Raw genomic sequence first — 18,493 nt, 5'->3', positions numbered from 1 at the left:
ACTGTATCATATCCCTGGGGCCTGACTATGGCCAGAGGCCCAGGCTGAGAAGCAGAGGCGGCAAGCGGGCAGTGCTATGGGAATCTTTATTAATCATATTTTCCCTTTTGACTTACTGCCCAGGAGAGGCCAGGAAGAGTCCATACAGAATGGCTATTGCCAAGGTCAGGAAGGTCAGCAGGCCCAGTGGGGCCAGCAGCCCCTCCCGTGATGAAGCTTCTGGGACCTTCTCAGGAGGAGGATCCTTCAGTTGCCTGCTCCTGCTCCTGCCATTGCTGGGACTTACCCTGGCTGTGGCCAGGGGTGTCGTAGCTGTGGCAGCACATTGCCTTAGGCTGGTTGTCCCAGTAGTAGCTGTAGTGCCATACATGGGCTTGATGGTGCTAAAGGGCCGGGCGTGTTTGTCCACCCACTGCAGTAGGGCCCGTGGCTTCCACTGACAGATGCTGAGCAGGGCTAGAACGTCGCCTTCAGCTGTGTGTGAGTCCACCGGCGCTTGCCCGTACAGGCGGGTGTAGATGCTGCCCAGGCTGTAACTTTTCCTTGCACCATGCACTGAGGGGCTGCTGGCTTGTTCCAAGGCCTTGAGGGCAACGATGCTATCCACACAGAAGGTGCCGTCTAGAGGACTACTGCTCAGCAGAGCGAGCTCTGCCTGGAGCAGAGGGAAGTCATAGCGGTCGCCGTTGTGTGCCACAAGGCAGCAGGGCTGTGGCTGGCGCTGCAGGAAGGCTCGGAGCACGTTGGCCAGGTTGTCATTGAAGCGTTGACGCCCATGAGCTTCCAGTTCAGCTGTGCTCAGACCTGTGATCTCACTGGCCCCGGGGCTACAGGCTTTCCCTGGAGCAATGCACAGACAGAGCTTGTCCACCACACGGGGCGGTTTGGGCACTGGAGGTGGCTGCCCCCCAGAAACGGAGGTGCTCTCCAGGGCATGTCTGTGGACAGCCAGCAGGCACAGCTCTGTGACTTTGGGTTGAGAGTAAGGCAGGCCAGTGGCTTCCAGGTCTAAGAAGATAAGGGTCTGCATGTGGCCATGGGGCAGGGCCTGTGAGCCCATGCTGAGCCTGGGGAGGAGATGGGGTAATGAGCAGCAGCAGAAAGGTCTAATGTGGGCTGGGCTGGGGTAGGGTAGTGTGGGCAGACACACAGCTCAGCCCTTCCTTCCCTTCAGCAAGTGCTATCCAGCGCCACTGGAAGCTGGAAGGGAGGGCTCTTCTAGTGAGATGGATACACTGCTCACTAACCTTTTGGGGGAGGCCCTTCCCCTAGTGCTGACCACCTTCAGGGTGAGGGAAACCCACCCTCTTCTGCCTTACCCCATACCATAACCCACACTTACCGAGAAACAGGCAGCAAGGCACTCCACTGCTTCTGCTGCCGGCAGCAGTGGCTCAGGAAGTAAAACTGCCAGGGTCCACCCATAGGCCTGCCTCCTGAACAGGGCCCGCCTGCTGGTTAGCCTGCCAGGCCAGGCCCTCCTGCCAAAGCTCCTCCCTCCCTCCCCAAGCACTCCAAAGGCCTTCCTAGATCCCGATCTGTGATCCTGCTAGTTGGTAAAATGGACTACTTCCCCAACACTGACAACTCACTTAAACTGGGTTGTCTCTAGGATTCAAACTTGCCTGGGAGTCTCTGCCTTTCCTTGCTTCCTTTCCCCAGTCCTTGATCCAGGCCTTCCTAAAAGGCTGCCTCCTTGGCCACACAAGTTTTCCCCCATGGCCCCAGCCCAAAGCTATGACTCAGGGTAATTCCCGAAGAGGGGCAGGGTTTTTCCTCAGGGCAGATCAGTTACCATGGGGACCATCTCAACTCCAGCAGGGGAGTCAAGTTCCTAGTCTGCTCGGTCTCTCCCTCAGCCACACAAATTGGACTCAGGAAACAAAGCTTGTGTTCTCAGCAGGAAGTGCAGTTTTAATCAGTGGATAAGGCAAAGACATCGGTGGAAGCTGGTGCCACCTTGTGGCTGGATGCTCAGACCCTCAGCTACAGTCCATCTCAGAGTCTTCCAAATCGGTCTCTGCAGCACAGAGGTCATCCAGGGCAGCCTCTGAGCCAAAAGGAAGAGGGTTCTGAGGTTACCAACGGTGCTAGGGCGTGGAGGCCTAGCCCTCCTCCCTAGCGTCACAGGAACTAACCAGTCCCTTCCATGCACAGGCTTTGCTCCCTCAGCTACTGTGGGCAAAAGGGATACAAAAGCAATTCGGACAGATCTTTGTGGAAAAGCCACGGCTCAGCTAGGCCAGTTCAATAGACTCAGTCAGATGGGAGCCGAGCACTCAGAGACCCGGAGCAGGACGGGAACGCTAGCCCATGGAGCCGGGAATGGCTCCAGAGGCAAGGGAGACTCACGGAAGTCCACAAAGGAGTCTGACTTGTTTGTGAGCCTCAGGCAGAGGCACAGGGAAGCTAGGACAGTCTCCTGACAGCTTACCTTCACAGTCAGTCACATCAGGAAGGGCTCGAATGAGCATGCTGACCCCTGGCATCACCTGGTCATACTGATGCAGGACCTCGACACAGTGCACTGTGAAGAGCTTGTCCTTCTGAGATAGGCTGTGCAGCAGCAACACAGTGTCCCGCAGACAGCGTATTGTCTGCTTCTGCTGCTGGGTCCTTGGACCCCCTGTCCGCCGCACAGTCAGCCATTGCCGGTGCAACATCACAGTGAGCGCTCTGACTGCCTAGGGTGGGAGAGGGCACAGCCTGAGGTCCAGTGGCTGGCTCACCTCGCACTCGAGGGAAACAGGATCGCCCTTACCAGCTGAGTTGCAGTGTAGGCAGCCTCTGGCAACTCACCTCTACACTGCACTGACAGTCAGAACCGATGGCAGCCGGGGAAGGGCTCTGCACACTCAGCTTGGCCAAGAGCCATACTACCTGGAAGGAGAAGAGATGGATTCCTCCCATGCAGGACAGACAGCTGTCACAGGGCTTCTATGGCATTTCTAAGGTGCTATAGCTACTTCTACAACTGCTTGCCTGCACAAGTGAGGAACAAGTAGTGGTAGTTTCAGGCTTTCAGACACGAGTCTCACCAACAGTGCACTGCGACCATGCCCAGGCCCCGGCCCCAAAGCCCAGGCAGCATTATCAGGCAACTCTGCCGAGCACCACTGTGACCCAGGATGCATCTGTATTGCATCCGTGGGAGGAACCCCTACATTTTACCCTCTGCTCTTTGACAAACTGGCCAAAATGAACTGTAGTTCCTATTTTCCGACGGGGAGATGCTGGGCTCGTGGGGAGGGGTGAAGGGTGAGTAGTGTCTGAGAGTCTTACCTCCTGTTCCAGCTGAAGCCACTGTGTCTCTGAGGCCGTTCTGTCAGGCCGTGATGTGATGTACATGTACAGCCTCAGGAGCAGGCAGCCTTCTGAAAAGGACGCCAGGCCTCACTCAGGGCCCCCTTTCCACTGTAGCCTGGGGTACAAGTACAGAAGCCCTTGAGGGGCTCTGAGCCTGTCCCTGCCCCAGTCCCTCCCTCCCGTCCTGCCCTGCTTTACCTGAGTGGGAGCACAGCTGTTGTGCTAGGCTGTCGTGGTCCACCAGAACGGAGAGCAGCTTAACAGCCAGGAGCACACATGACAGTGGCAGCTCTGAGCCGAGGCACTGTGGCAACATCGGGAACACACAGGAGAACCTAAAGAATGGGCAGTTATGACACTCTCCAAAAGGACACTTAATGTAGTGAGACATGGGTTCAAAAGCTGCTGGCCTGACCATAGCCTACTGGCTTCAAGGCTGTCACAAAAGAACAGGTACTAGACTTTAAGAATGCTGTCATTTAAAAATGGCAGGCCTTTAGTGTGGTGTGTGTGTGTGTTGTAGGGTATACATATAATCTCAGCACTCAGGAGGCAGAGGCAGGACCTACCACACAATGAGTTGGAGATGAACCTGGGCTGTATGCAACCAAGTCTCACTACCATATCAAAACTCATTTGCCCTAAAACAGAAGACAAGCCCTAATGTGGATCGTCATCAAGACAATGGGACGGACTCGGTGAATTGGGGCTGCATGACTATACCCCAGGCCCTTCCTGAGTCTGCTCTCACACAGGGACATTGATGCATTCCTTCAGCGTGAGAAATGTTCCTTGTCTAACAGCAGAGGCCTGGCCAGGGCTCTACAGGAACAAGCGTGGGCATGGCTACAGCTGTCTCATGAGGCCAGTCACAGAGTAAGGCAAAGAAAGTGTTTTCTCCACTTGCTGGAAAACACTGGCTTGTTACCAGCATCTATGATGTGTGTGTGTGTGAATGACAGATCTCTCTACTGAGGAGTGGGACAAAGGGATGGAACCCAGGCCCCGGGGCTCGGTTTGCGCTATCCACACTTCCTACAGCAGCCTGAGGGAGGACTGGTGTGTGGGAGTGAGGCCGTGAGCATGGACGTGTGTACCAATGTGAACATAGGTGACATTTCAGCAGAGCATGGAGGCACAGAGTACCCATCAGTGTCATTGGAAAGGCTCACTATTTGAGCCTTTTATATTTTATAGCACTTTTAAATGATTATTTTTATGTGCTTGGTGTTTGTTTGCTTGCTTGTATGCCTGTGGGGGGGTGTCAGACCCCCTGAAACTGGAGTTACAGAGAGTTGTGAGCTGCCATGTGCATACTCAGAATTGAACCTGGGTCCTCTGGAAGAGCAACTAGTACTCTTAATCACCGAACCCCCAATCTTATAGCATGTTCTACAAATAGGCAAGAAGTTGGCATTCTTTAGTTGCCGGGTACTGTGGGTCTCTGGGGGGGGGGGGGGGGCGGTGAGTTTAACTCGGTTGCTCTCCAGCCTTCCTAGTCCTTCCTAGCCCACTGTGGCCCTTGAACATAGCTGGAAAGATTCTACCTTTGGTTTCCAAGTTATCTCCTTCATAGCTTTAAAGCCTTCTTTTACAATGAAATGCTGTGCCAGGCATGGACATGCACACCTGCAATCCCAGACTTGGGAAGCAGAGGCAGGTGCATCTCTGAGTTCTAAGCCAGACTGGTCTACAGAGTGAGTCCCAGGTCAGGTAGGGATAGTGAGACTTTGTCTCAAAAAGGAAAAAGAAGGTAAGTTACACATAGCACCATTCCAGAAAGTACAGGAAGGAGTCATGCTCTCTGGTAAGGCAGCATTTGTTTCCAGCCTGGGCACAGTGACTGGGCAGAGACTGCAGGTTTTCTGGCTACTTATCAAATCCTACTTTACAGCTCTGACAGCATCTGCCCTGGCTTTCACCAGAGGCAAAAAGGAAGCTGTGCAGTTCAGCTGGAGCACACGAGTATGATGAAATCTACAGAAAAGTATTCTGCTGGGGTAAACATGTCGGAAAGCAGTGGGCAAAGGCTTATCACAGTAACTGTTCTAGCATGGTCACATTTTTTTAGACAAGTTTTCCTGCTTCAGTGTAGGGATTTAACAAACACTGACTGAGCCAGGCTCTGTGTAAAGGAGTAAAGGTCAGAAGTGTCACTTAAGCCAGTGACTGAAGCACTTGGCTAGCAGAAGCATCCGCTAAATAGCGGAGTTCTGAATCCCCTGTAGGTCAGCAGAACAGGAGCAAGGGTCTACTAACAGAATAGGGAGATGTGTGGTTTCTGGAACTCATTCATTAAGCACATAAGAAATAGGCAGTGCACCTATTGGGCTGAGTGTAAGCTGGGCCTGTGAATGTCAGTTCTTCTCCACATGCTGCACTGAAGCACTGTAGCACTATGTTCAATTTCATACTTGAGGACAGGTAAAACAAGCCAGAAAATACCATGTGGAAACCACGATCCAGAAGTACTTTTGACAAAAAGGAATGTGAGCTCAGATAAGACTATATCTCTGCCTGCTCTCACACCTGCCTCTGCCGCCCAGGTGCTGGCGTAGCAGCACAGGTGTGCTGCCTGGCAGACAGTGGAAGCTGCGCCTCACCAGTGGCAGTGCTCTAACATAGGGACTGGCCTTATAAGCATGCTGTGAGGAAAACCAATGGCTGGCTGGGGGGAGGGCGCTGGGGCGCTGGCAGTGTTTATAAATCTTCCTATCTTTTTCTTTTCTTTCTTCTTCTTTTTTTTTTTTGTTTTGTTTGTTTTTTTTTGTTTTTTCGACACAGGGTTTCTCTGTATAGTCCTGGCTGTCCTGGAACTCACTCTGTAGCCCAGGCTGGCCTTGAACTCAGAAGTCCGCCTGCCTCTGCCTCCCAAGTGCTGGGATTACAGGCATGCGCCACCACCGCCCGGCTCTTCCTATCTTTTTCATGATGTTCTTAACATGTTTTTCCAAGCTAGGAGCTTATAACTTTTTAAAAGATTATATTATGTATTTACTTTATGTATGAATGTTCTGTCTACATGCATGTATGTGCAGCACATGCATGCCTGCTGGATTCCCTAGAACTGGGGTAACATGGTTGTGAGCTACCACATAGTTACTGGGAATCAAACTTGGGTCTTCTGTAAGAAAAACAAGAGCTCTTAATTGCTGAGCCATCTCTCTAGCACCCCAAATTAGTAATTTATAACAGTGTTTTGTTTTGTTTGTAAGCTAGATTCATTATACTATCACTTCCAAAAAACTGTTAAGCAGCAAGTGACCTGTGACTCATAATAGATGTGAACACAGCTGGGTGTGGTGGTGGTACATGCTTTTAATCCCAGCACTTGGGAGGCAGAGGCAAGTGAGTCTCTGTGAGTTCTAGGCCAGCCTTGTCTACTGAGTGAGTTCCAGTATAGCAAAGTCTGTTAACACAAAAGCAGACACAAAGTTGACAGACTTCCCACCGGTCAGCTCATGGCTACAGACACTCCTGACGCTCTACTCCCTTACACAACTCCACCTCACTGAAATGCGCTGTGCCATGTTCTTTACCTGACCCGCATCTTGGGCTCCAGGGCCTTGGGCCACTCTTCCAAAGTGTGCCTTTGCTTACCTGGGCCCCTTCCCATTACTTCAGAACTCCCTGACGCAAGCCATAGCTAAGTAGTAGGATTAAGTCAAGGTATGAACAAAGTGCAAAAGCCACAGGTTAGACCTCAAGAGGTCAAGCAGACCCATGGAATCGTGCCTCCTGTGAGTCTTCTTTATACCTGGGCAAGAAATCAGAGGAAGCGTTTTCAGCTAATTTCACCAAAACTTTGAGGCACTGGCCCAGGATACTGGCTTGAAAATGACCTGATGTTGTAGAGAAAGCCATCAGCTGGAGAAGCATCTTCAACAGTGGATGCTGGGTTTGGTCACAAGCATGCACCCTGGAGGCTGGGACTGTATCCGCACAAGTCTGCATTAAGTCTCCTTCCTTGGCAGCAGCTTCTGTGCCCACGTCTGACAGTAACAGGCAGACAACCGCCTCACTGTGGCACACCAGATGCTGAAGGACGCTAAGTGAAGCCACAGAAAAACTTTCCAAGCTATAAATGAAATCCTCTGGGCTAGCCTCTACCCCAGAGTTCACGCAGGAGGTGTGTGTCGGCGAGTCTCCAGGCGCACCACTCTTCTTAGCTGGGGCTAACTCTTGCAGAGCCTGGCAGTGTAAGCCGATGAAAAACTGTACAAGAGGAAGGAGATGCACAGCTCCAGGAAGCTGGCAGAGCGGAAAGACTCTTCTGCATGTTCCGTCTTCACCGTGTAAGCTCTCGGTCCTGGCAACCAGATTTAATCCAGTGAATGCCAAGTTCTGTGCTTCTCTCAGGGCAGAGGGGGAAAATGGCCCATCAGAAGAACTGATGGTCCTGAGGCCTGAAGTCCCAGGCAAAGTACTGGAAACCAAAGGAAACAGATTAGGTCAAGGACCCCAGCTCACCTGCCCACCAAAGTCTTTAGCCTCCCCAAACAAACATGCCCCAAATCTACGTCGGCCAGAACCAGGAAGTGCATGCTTTGTGAAAACTCCCAAAAAAGTTTTGTGGGAACGTCATCTTACCTGAGCCCTGGTGGCTGTAAGAGGGAGCCTGTAGGAACCTCAGAACAACTGCTCAGAAGGTGACAAAGACCTAGAGATGACCCTGGCACCAAAGGTTGCTTCAGGAGCAAATTTATCAAAATAGAACCTGCGAAAGACAAGGTGACTCTAGAATGTTCTGATATGGGCAAGTTCTTCCCCCCCCCCTCCCTCCGTCTGATTTTGTAAGACAGGGTCTCACTATGTGCCTCCTCTGGCTTCAATTCAGGATCTTCCTGCCCTAGCCTCTAAGATGTTAGGACTACAAGCCTGAGTACTGAAGACCTTTTCTATGGCCTTGGAAGAAGTAAGGAACCTTTAGATTCACCATGTCTAAGCTACTAAACTCTGTTATGATGCTTCTGGGGGTAGAAGGCTCTGGAACATACCTGTTCTTAGCTTTAAAAACAAAAACAAAATCCTTTTATCTATCAACCAACTGACCAATCTATCTACCTATCTATCAATCAATCAATCATAAATCTATCTATCTGTATTTATTTCTCTCATAGATATCCCCCACCTCTGGCTCCAGAACATTGGGATTAAAGGCATCACACGCCACACCTAACTAAAATTAACTTTCTTTACTGATTTATCTTAGGGGTACAGGGGATGTGTGCCCCAGTGCACATGTGGAGATAGGAAGACAACTTTTGGGGCTTGGTTCTCTCCTCGATCATGTGAGTCCTAAGGACTGAACTCGGGTTGTCAGGCTTGGTGGCAGACACCTTTACCCATTAAGCCATCTCACCAGACCACACTTTTTCTCCTTAAGTCACAGACTCCTATGTGCACAAACACCCCAGAGGACACCAGGACAGGGTTCTTGGACAATCCTCCTAGGCAATTCTGTCGTCACAGAGGAAACGGGAGCCCCGAAGGCGCCTACGGAAAGCAGGTCTTCTGTACCTTGAGTGCTTTTTCTCTGCATCCAACTGTCAGCAAGAATTTTCTGCTGTACATCCTGCTTCATGAGGTTGCCTCCCAGACTGTGGGCTTTATTATCTGAAACTAGAAAAAAAATGTGAATCTAAAGCTGAACATAAAAGAACAGGTGTTCCAGAAACTCCTACATAATATTTAAGACTGGATAATCTCTTTTAAACCTAGTCAAAAGCAGAGCCAAACTCTCTCCAGATCCCTAAAAAGAAAATTAATCGGTTTGCTTCACTTAAAATGGAGCAATATGGTGAAAATAGTAATCACCAACTTTACCCATCTTTCTTTTTAAGTCACAGTCCTTTGTTTCACAGAGCAACCCTGTTATTAGGGGTCACGTTGGCTATTTCACATACAAAGAAACGGAAACACTGAGGTAGCGTGCTTGCCCAGTTCACATAAGCTGGTGAGTAGTGTGGCCGAGACTTACATCGACTGCCCTGCCTGTTTGTAACCTACTGTGAAGTGCTCCATTAGTTGGGGCCACCAAAACTGTGCCTGCAGTTTCTCAAGAGAGCAGTGGCAGTGGCGGGAAGAGAGGCGGTGTCTAACAACAAAGAAAGTGGTACAGGAGAGGCTCAGAGGCCCCTTGAAGGACTCTCAGCCTCAATGTGTCTCTATGGGTCAAACTGCTCATGCCCAGAAACTGAGAAAAAGAAAGGAAATACTATTGTTAGGCAGTAGTTGAGGCAGTCCATTATACAGCAACCAATTACTAATATTTGACTTACCTTCTTGGCCCACCAGAAATGTGTGTCCTGCCTCAGTCTGACAGGGGTGGAAGAGAGGCGTGTCAGCACTAAAAGATTCCTTTGTAGGGAAAGTTGTTTTTCCAACATGTGGAGAACACGCTTCTGACTTGAGAACCACAGAAGAACCTTTCCTAGGACTGGAAAGAGTTAACTATCAGGGCATAGTTAGGATTCTGTTAAATACCTGGTTATTAAATTTCTAACATAAACTTTTCATATCTAGATATTTTGACTAGAGGTTTTATCGGTGTGTCAGTCTGTGTTGAAGGTAGTATTTATTTTCATCTCTTGGCATCCAAAAAAAAAGTTTTCAATGTTGAACACCAGTTTTTAGTAATCAGTGCCTGGATGCAAAAGCTTCTAACAGAGTCTCTCACAGGCTGGAGGTGGCTCAGCATCGAGAGTGGACATTGCGCCTGCAGAAGACCTACCTTCTGTTCCCAGTACCCTTGTCTGGCAACTCCAGCTCTAGGGAAGCCAGCGCCCTCTTCTGGGCTCTGTAGGTACTTGCACGCACAAACGAACACAAATGTATATAACTTAAAAAAGAACCATCCCCTCGAAGAAGGTCTCTAGAGTGTACTGGGGACTGAGTAAGCTCTGTGGCACTGACCACACAGCACCCAGGCCTTCTTCCTGCTGCCGAGGTAAAGCGGTGAGGGTGCGCTCCCTCAGCTCTCCCTCTCCTATCACACCTGAAGCAGGCAAAGCAAGGAGCGTTCAGCTTCACACTCTGCCCAGCGTGAGCAAAGGCAGGAGAGTGCTCCATACCAGAAGGAGTTCAAATGTCAAGGCTGGCACACACATGAGGGACTGCATGGGAGGCAGAGGCAGGACACAGATCATTAACATGCTGAGCATCTGGCAGCAAAGGGGAGGGGGGCTGCAGACAAAGGCCCCAGACAGCAAACATGTTTCAGTAGCCAGGACTGAAATACAAATGCTTGGGGGGGGGGGGAACGGGGGGGGGGGTGATGTTAATTAAACAACTTATATAAAAATGAAGGCTTGTCTGTTTTCAAATTTTGAAGAAGGCCTACCCTGAATGTGGGTACCACCACACCATAGCCTGGGGTCCAGGACAGGCTAAAAAGGGGACATGAGGGAGCTAGCTGAGCACCAGCTTTTGCCTCTCCGTTTCCCGATCCACTCAGCTGAGTCCCCGCTGCCATGCCTTCCTGGATGGACTGCATCCCCTGCACCATGAGCCAAAATAAACCTTTCCTTAAAACCAAAAAGAAGATTATCTTTCCAGCTTTTTTTTAGTCTCAAGGGACTGTTGCCAATGCCCCAGAGAAAGCACGCGCAGAGTGAAGACATTTCTGTTTGACTCAGACCACGGCGCCTCATCAGAGCCACCTTTGCATCCTTCAGGAAAGAGGGCCTCAAAACAACGCCTTTCATTCCTGACAATCCAGAAAGCTGTCAGGCTTTTTATAAAATAATACCAAACTAAACTCTGGGTTCAGCATCCTCCTTACCTGACATGGGGAACGGAGGAAGCAGCCGGTTTATTGGTTCGTTCGTTGCTCTGAAGCCTTGTCCGTAATTCATTCATTTCTGCATCTTTAAACTGGAGTTCAGACTGCAGTGACTGGAGCTGAAAAGTCAAAGATGCTTGCGGGAGCTCTATAATACAGTGTGGTAGAATACACATACACACAAATATGTACATGGTGGTGCACACCTTTAACACTCAGGAAGAAAAGGCAGGTGTGGGGAATCTCTGGGATTCCATATATTGAGTTCTGAGGCTGCCAGGGCTACAGAGCAAGAGCCCGTCTCAATAAATAAATAAATAAATAAATAAATAAATAAATAAATAAATAAATAAATAAATCCCTTAGTTTCCAAACTTCAAGCTAATAAAGAAAAGAAAAAAAAGAAAAATACATTATCAAAGACTGCTGTGATATAAATGTCCTCAAATATTAGCCATTTTTCCCTTGAAAAATACTCTAGAAAGATGTATCAGACTCTACTGTGGAAGCAGTTCATGAAGGTTCAAAAACCAGCCCATTACTTGCTTAGCTTCACTGACTCTAACAGACACTTAGCACACTTGGCCGGGCCTGAGGATTAGAAAAGGTGACGCTGCCGGGCAGTGGTGGCGCACGCCTGTAATCCCAGCACTCTGGGAGGCAGAGGCAGGTGGATTTCTGAGTTCAAGGCCAGCCTGGTCTACAGAGTGAGTTCCAGGACAGCTAGGACTACACAGAGAAACCCTGTCTTGAAAAAACCAAAATCCAAAAAAAAAAAAAAAGAAAAAAAAAAAGAAAAGGTGCCGCTGCACAGTACCGAGCAGAGCTGGCGGGAGGGGAGGCACCTTACCTCTGCAGGAACATGCTTGGTGCACCCCCCCCCATGCTCCTCCCCCCCATACTCTGCTCCCCAAACTGCTGTCAAACTCTCAGTCCTCTCTGGCTTTCACAGGATTGGCTGCTAATCTCATCTGCTAATTACTCAGTGCCACAGAATTGTAGGTCTTCTTGGATGTCTGAGCAGATTATCTGGAAACTTTACCAAAATCTGTGTGTAATTGCTGAGACTGGTATGCTTGTGTCAGGAGACTAGAGAGACGGTCACAAGAGGGAGAAAATCTTGCTTGAGTTAGGAGATGGAGTAAGTGTTACAACAGGAGAGCAGAGGGAGGAAGAGGGGGCTGGAGCTCTCAGGCAGGGGCTGCCTTGGACGGTTCCCCAGCACTGAACAAACAGGGCGTGGCAGCAATTACACCTGCAATGCCAGCACTCAGGAGGCAGAAGCAGGAGATTCAGAACTTTAAGAGCATCCTCGGCTACAAAGTGACTTTAAGGCCAGCCTGGGCTATATTACCATACTGTTTGGTCTGGTCTTCCCAACAACCTTTCCTCTCTGGTGGGTACAAGGATATGTGCATATAAAACTTGCTGGAAGAGGTAACGGAGGCAGACACTAAGGTCATGTCCATGTCACTGCCCCTGTACTGGGGAGGGGGTGGGGCACAGATCCCTGCCTGAAGCATGGACATGTTCTAAAGGAAGGTGCAGGTTAGGTACCTACCATTCTCCTTTGAATGTGATCTCCCTTTCCTACCTCTGTGACTTAAATGATTCTTATCGTCTCTGTGGTTTCAGCACTGGTCTGGAAATAGGCTGCTTCTTTCAAAATTTTAAATTTGAGATGACAGAATCTTTCGTTTGGCTTTTTGAGAAAGGATCTCACTATATAGCCCAGGCTAGCCTTGGACCTTTGGCAACCCTGTTGTCCCAGCCTCCTGACTGATGCCCAGCTGAGGAAGCCCAAGTCTTAACTGTGCTCTGGAGCTTTGAAATGTATGAGTATACCCAGTCAGAATCTCTGTGGATAGAGCAACAGGTCTCATAACACAGAATTTGAGATTTCTGGTTTATGTAATCTGAAGCCCTCCTATGCTCCTATCTTCCAAGACTCAGAGGTGGCAGCTAATATATTTCCTTCTGCCTAAGCCTGCCGAGCCAACTGAATTTCTCACCTACCAAGGAGCCCTAATTCAAGCCTATCCTAGACATTCTAAGATAGTGACTTGTCCTGCCAAGAACAGCCACAGGGAAGCAGAGGTTTACCTTAATCTTTTTCTACAACCAGTGGAGGCCCTGGAAGAAAGATACATGCCATTCACTAAGGGCACTTAAATGATTCCTCAGTGTTTCCAGGCAACATTGTTTATTGTTTCTATTTTGTTTATTTTTTTAGAGACAGTGTCTCACTTGACTGGCCTGAAAGTCACTGTGTAGTCTAGGCTGGCCTAGAGCTCAGAGAGATTTATCTGCCTGTGGCTACTAAGATTAAAGGCAGGGCCAGCATGCCCAGCCTTGGCTATGCTTCTAATGTAACTCAGTGAACAGCAGCACTGCTGTCTGCAGCATGCACATAGATGCTGTGGCTCACCTTTTTGGAGAACTCCTTTTCCTTTTCACTGAGTGCTTGAGTCTTTTCTTGCTCAAGAAGGAAATGTGATCTTTTCTGTTCTTCTAGAACGGATTCTGTCTGATGCAGCGAGTCACGCAAAATTTTAATTTCTCCATTTTTAATTAGGATTTCTTCTTCCATTGCTTTCAGCTGTAAATTATGCCCAATCAATAGATATTCGGCAAGAACAATGTCTGACTACATTTATCACTTACGTACAGATTCCTTCAGCTTTAACACTACGGATCATGCTCTCCACAGACTAAAATTCCATGTTCTATTTCTGTTTTTCTTAGGTACCTGCAGATGGCCAGGTGAGAGGCATATGAGAGCCTGCAAGACTACCGAATAGCCACCACGATGCTGACATGCCCCCTAGATAAAGACATAGGCTGTGGAGGCTGGAGAGAAGGCTTAGCAGCTAAACGCACTCACTGCTCTTACAGAGGACCCAGATTCCGTTCCCAGTACCCATACCAGGTGGCTCACACCAGTTGTGATGATTCCAGAGGACCCAACACCCTGACCTTCACAGGCACCTGCACGCATGCAGTGCACATCAACTTGCACAGCCTCATGTATATACAAAGAGTAAATAAAACTTCAGGCATACTTTCCCCAGCCTTCTTTCATTTCAGGGGAATGAATCTAGATGAGGTTTTATAATTTATATATTTTACACATGCTTTTTAATACCTGAATGAATGAATTAGCTACAGTAAGTCATGGCTGGAAGTACAGCTTAACAGTGGAGGGTCTGTGTATATAGCATGTGTGAAGGTAAAGTCCTGGGTTCAATTCTCAGCATTAGAACCAAACAGGCAAAAATAAGAAACTCAAATGTTACATACCTTTTCTTTAAGTTCTTTGTATTGTATCTGAAGTATTTCTAATTCAAAATTATCTTTAACTGGAGTATTTTCTCTGTTTTTCCTTACAGGACTATTTGGTAACCCATCTAATCGTCGGACTTTATGAGCACCTGTATAAAAAATGGTTCCCATTAGGTTGAGCACGGTGGTCCAGAACTGTAATGTCAGCACTCAGGAAGCTAAGGCACAGGGATCTCAAATTCAAGGCTAGCCTAGTTACAGATTGAGAACCTCTCTGGGAAAAAAATCCCATGTATATTTCTGGGCTCAGGATGTACCTACCTTTGTCATAAAATGCAAAAGGAGTCACTTTTGAAAGCCAAGTTGAGAAAGAATTATTTATCAGCTCTAACTCAGAGCATGATATAAAGGCATAAAGAATCCTTGTGTGGCACAGCACATCTGAATACTCTCCCTTTACACCTCACCCACTTCCTAGAGTCTCAGCTCACAGGTGAAAGGAGATTACACTGGTTGTGACTCTATCACAAGTACAATTTTTTTTTTTGGTTTTTTGGATTTGTTTTTTTCGAGACAGGGTTTCTCTGTATAGTCCTGGCTGTCCTGGAACTCACTCTGTAGACCAGGCTGGCCTCGAACTCAGAAATCTGCCTGCTTCTGCCTCCCAGAGTGTTGGGATTACAGGTGTGCGCCACCACCGCCCGGCATCACAAGTACTATTTACTACAACATGCTAGGCATAGAATTTACTAGATTTTAAAGGCCTATGGTGAACAAAAAGGATACATTCCAGGGGGGAGGGGCTCCAGGGTTAGAATAAGAAATGATGAGTGATGTGGGGCCAAGGAAGGAGGCAGCCATTGCCTTGTGACATTTCTTGGGAAGTAGTGCCTAACCACTGCCGCGTAATACAGCTGGTCGGCAATGAGTACTTTCCAATGCCTGGTTTTCCAGGCAATATTGCTAGAGAGATGGAGGAATATCCGCAGATATTCCAGGGATAATCCTAGTTTCCAGATGCTTTCAGTGCTAAGTACATTTGCAAGGTGCCTATCAAACCCTCCTGATGCTTAATTTATTCCCCAAGAGTGTGAGCTCTAAGAAGGACTGCGGCTTTGGCATTTCTTGCCCACTGATTGTTTGCAATTCTTACTAACCTTTGGCCAACTAGCATGTTTGTGTAAGAATCTCTTACATCTCTCGCCTCTGTCAGACGCTTTTTATAATCTTCTGCCCAAGGGTTACAATGGGGCATAACATTTAAATCCTCTGACGAGGGTTCTGACGGTCCTGAGGTGATCGTAGTCATGTTTCAAGGAAAATAAATTAATAGTGTAGCTGCTGTCTGTATTTCAGATCTGGATTTGTGAGGCCCTTTGGCTTTCGGGATGTCTCACCACCAATTCAAAGAGCATTTGAAACAGATCCACGCTTAGATCCGCTGCTATTTTGTTTTTAAAAGGGAGAGGGCAACGTCGGTGCAAGCCGCCAGTACCAACGCTACCAGGCTGAGGTCTGCACCACCCGCCGGGGGAAAGGCCCCCCAGGCACTCACTGGACAGGTTCCGAGGCGCGACCGGACACTGGCTCAGGGCCTGTGACGCGAGGATGTCGAGTTCCTCTAGATCGTCCGCAGTAAATTCCGCGTGCTCGCCGAATGGATCTTCGGGGTCCGGGGCTGTGGTCTCGGAGAAGCTCCGGGCCCGTTTGCTCGGAGGGTTCTCAATGGACCGAGACAGACCGGGGAAAGGCTCCAGGCCGCCACTCTGCTTCCGGTGGCTGTTCCGTGCGGGAGTCCCGGCCATGACTACCTTGAGCCCGCAGCATCCACAGAAAGCCTGAGCCGGCCCAACCGCCCGCGCGCCGCCGTTCCCCTCAGCGCCAGCGTCTCCCAGCCTGCGGGCCAATCAGCTGCCAGCTACCGGGCACAGATGGGTGACGTATACAGAGCGCGCCGTTACCCGGGACAGGTTCCTGCCTGTCTGGGCTCAGTTCCCGTAGGTTCCCGGTAGTGCCGGGACACTGCCGTGCTGTCCAGATTACCCGGGTTGCGAGATCGATGAACCCGACCACACCCGTGGCTGTTCCCTCGGCACTGTGCAGAATTCAGAGCCTTAGAGAAGCAAGGCAGGCAGCGTTCAGGGCTCAGCTCTCTTAGACCTCACTCCTCGCGGCTGACCCACTTTTCACGTGTCCTGAGACTCTTTTAGGGAGGAGGCCGGGAAGAGCAGATTTGGGGAGGAGAAGGAATGCTGTTCTTCTGGAAGCAGGGATCTCCCAGGATAACAAATGTTTCAAGTATGTATATTTGAGAAGTCTGGGAAGGATTCGAGAACGGCGTGCCTATTCGGAACTGCTCCAACTGTTAACTTCCACTTAATTCTGGGAGAGTCTTTATGTCCAGAGCACTGGTTGCATAGAGACGAATGAAGCTCAAGAGGTTGAGGAAGGCTCGCTGGGAGTGGTCCTTGAATTGCCCAACAGATTGAGGGGGAAATAGCAAGAAAAATGGGTTAGGAGTACGACGCATGATGTTTCTGAGAAAAATTCAACTTCGACAAGGATGCCAGGTGGAAGTTACTGCGGCAGAGAGAGGAGGTATAACTTCACGGGGGAGCAAAGATTTGAGTTGGGCTTAGGTGTATGACGGGTTTTTATGAGAAGAAGTGGTGGGCAGAATAGTTACCAGCTATGGGGGATTAGCATTGGAGAGCAACAGATCAAGACTTTTCTACTCCGTTTGTTCAGTGTCAGACTTAGCTTGTGAGCGAGCCTATCAGTGTTTGCTGAGGCATCAGGTGAAAAGGAGAGCGCTCAGGCTTAGAATGCCTTAGGCCTGCCAACCCCATCCCCATTATTTTTTATGTGTGAGTGTAGGCCTGCTATGTATGTATGTTCGTCATACGCATGCCTGATGCCTACAGCTGTCAGAAGGCATTGGATCACTTAGAATTGCCTTAGTTTCTTGATTCAGCTGCTGGTAGTTTCCCATTGCTGCCCGACAGAATATTGAATGCCTAAGCCTCCCAGCAGCCCCGCCCCACCCCGCCCCCAGCCCCCTTTGACGGTGTCTTGACATATAACCAAAGCTGGCCCGGAACTCCAGAATGTTCTTCCTCCCCTCTGAGTGCTGGGATTATAGACGTGAACCACCATGTCCAGCTGTTTTTGTTTTTTGAGATGGCCTCAAACTTTCAATCCTGGTGTCTCAGTCTCTTAAGTGCTAGAATTGTGAGTGTGGGTTACCAGGCCTGGCTGATTGCCCAGGTCTTAATAGCTAAGATCTCTGGTTCTGAAGAAAGAACATTGTCAGGAGGGATTAGATTCCACCAAATAAAAATACCTTCTGTATGGGGGCAGGAGGCTGAGTGCTTGTATGTATGTCTGAGGCCAGAAGAGGGCATCAGTTCCTTTGGAACTGGAATTACAGTGAGCCACCATGTGTGTGTTGGGAATTGAACCCAGAACCCCTAGAAGAGCAGACAATGCTATTAACTACTGAACCATTTCTCTAGTCCCAAACCTAGTGTTTTAAATTTTGGATTCTCCTGTATCAGCTGAGTGCTGTGTTTACAGGTATGCTAGCTGGGCTTGATGGTGCAGTCACGTAACTCCAGCTAGTCACGCTCCTTAGGCAGGAGCATCACAAATTCAAGGCCTGGCTGGCCTTAACATCCCCAGGGAAAATTATTATTGTTTCCAGTTTGTATCAATGGCCTAGAAGGCAAATCAGAAATCCTGTGCCTCTCAATTAGGTGTTTCAGTAAATACAGGTGGGGCTGTTGGACAGTGTTGAAGTATTTGCTTAGAATATTCAAGGCTCTGGATTTGATTTCCAGCATCCTGTTTCTTCTAAATTAGGGTTACATTGCTAGGCATGATGACACAAACCTGTAATCACAGCACTGGGGAGGCTGAGGCAAGAGTCTAATGCAGGCCTGTTAGTCTGTGCTACGGTGCCTGTCTCAACCCCTCCTTCCCAAACAAGACCGATTTCTGTTCTGGAGTCCCTTTACTTGGTGGTTGGTGGCAGGTAACATCTGGCAAGAATATTATCAAGGGAGAGTAACTATACATTTCTTTTTCCATAACTGGGGTCTGAAGCAGAGGGCTCTCACTGAC

The 18,493-nt window shown here is 49.0% G+C and overlaps 3 protein-coding genes across 10 annotated transcripts in view; 1 reads left to right on the top strand and 2 right to left on the bottom strand.

The window, feature by feature from the left end:
* Positions 1-72: 72 nt before the first annotated feature.
* Positions 73-1,789, bottom strand: Trex1 (three prime repair exonuclease 1). Its single transcript, XM_052187206.1, has 2 exons — positions 1,343-1,789; positions 73-1,067 (listed from the first exon to the last, which is right to left on the bottom strand). The coding sequence occupies exons 1-2, from the start codon at positions 1,423-1,425 to the stop codon at positions 113-115; spliced, it is 1,038 nt and encodes a 345-aa protein (XP_052043166.1). The 5' UTR covers positions 1,426-1,789; the 3' UTR covers positions 73-112.
* A 99-nt stretch (positions 1,790-1,888) lies between these two features.
* Positions 1,889-16,262, bottom strand: Atrip (ATR interacting protein). Of its 7 annotated transcripts, XM_052187191.1 has the most exons (13): positions 15,927-16,262; positions 14,390-14,520; positions 13,518-13,688; positions 11,090-11,208; positions 9,588-9,745; positions 8,827-8,928; positions 7,897-8,023; positions 7,064-7,732; positions 3,505-3,641; positions 3,283-3,374; positions 2,800-2,880; positions 2,435-2,684; positions 1,889-2,050 (listed from the first exon to the last, which is right to left on the bottom strand). In XM_052187191.1, exons 1-13 carry the CDS (start codon positions 16,174-16,176, stop codon positions 1,983-1,985), a joined length of 2,355 nt encoding a protein of 784 aa, XP_052043151.1. In that variant the 5' UTR covers positions 16,177-16,262; the 3' UTR covers positions 1,889-1,982. The 7 variants fall into 7 exon arrangements, 5 of the variants coding, with proteins under 5 accessions (XP_052043151.1, XP_052043149.1, XP_052043150.1 ...); XM_052187189.1 differs by having other exon boundaries at positions 1,889-2,684; XM_052187190.1 differs by having other exon boundaries at positions 1,889-2,684; positions 3,283-3,371.
* The window catches only part of Ccdc51 (coiled-coil domain containing 51), a 17,180-nt gene continuing 14,912 nt past the window's right edge, over positions 16,226-18,493 (top strand). The window contains exon 1 of one of the 2 annotated variants that reach the window (XM_052187202.1): positions 16,226-16,669. In XM_052187202.1, the coding sequence (XP_052043162.1) occupies positions 16,621-16,669 (49 nt within the window). In that variant the 5' untranslated portion in view covers positions 16,226-16,620. The other variant, XM_052187201.1, reaches the window with a different exon arrangement.

This window comes from Apodemus sylvaticus, chromosome 7 (assembly GCF_947179515.1).
Source record: "Apodemus sylvaticus chromosome 7, mApoSyl1.1, whole genome shotgun sequence".
NCBI lineage: Eukaryota > Metazoa > Chordata > Mammalia > Rodentia > Muridae > Apodemus > Apodemus sylvaticus.
The sequence above is the reverse complement of the archived record's forward strand: the minus strand, read 5'-3'. Positions and strand labels throughout refer to the sequence as shown.

Excerpts from the sequence above, each read along its gene's own strand:
- Atrip (XM_052187189.1), bottom strand. The coding sequence starts at position 16,176 with ATGGCCGGGACTCCCGCACGGAACAGCCACCGGAAGCAGAGTGGCGGC. Across the intron at positions 13,689-14,389 it reads ACAAAGAACTTAAAGAAAAG|CTGAAAGCAATGGAAGAAGA; the intron begins GTATGTAACATT and ends CATAATTTACAG. Across the intron at positions 8,024-8,826 it reads GCAGAGAAAAAGCACTCAAG|GTTCTATTTTGATAAATTTG; the intron begins GTACAGAAGACC and ends TGTCTTTCGCAG.
- Trex1 (XM_052187206.1), bottom strand. The coding sequence starts at position 1,425 with ATGGGTGGACCCTGGCAGTTTTACTTCCTGAGCCACTGCTGCCGGCAG. Across the intron at positions 1,068-1,342 it reads GCCTTGCTGCCTGTTTCTCG|GCTCAGCATGGGCTCACAGG; the intron begins GTAAGTGTGGGT and ends TCTCCTCCCCAG.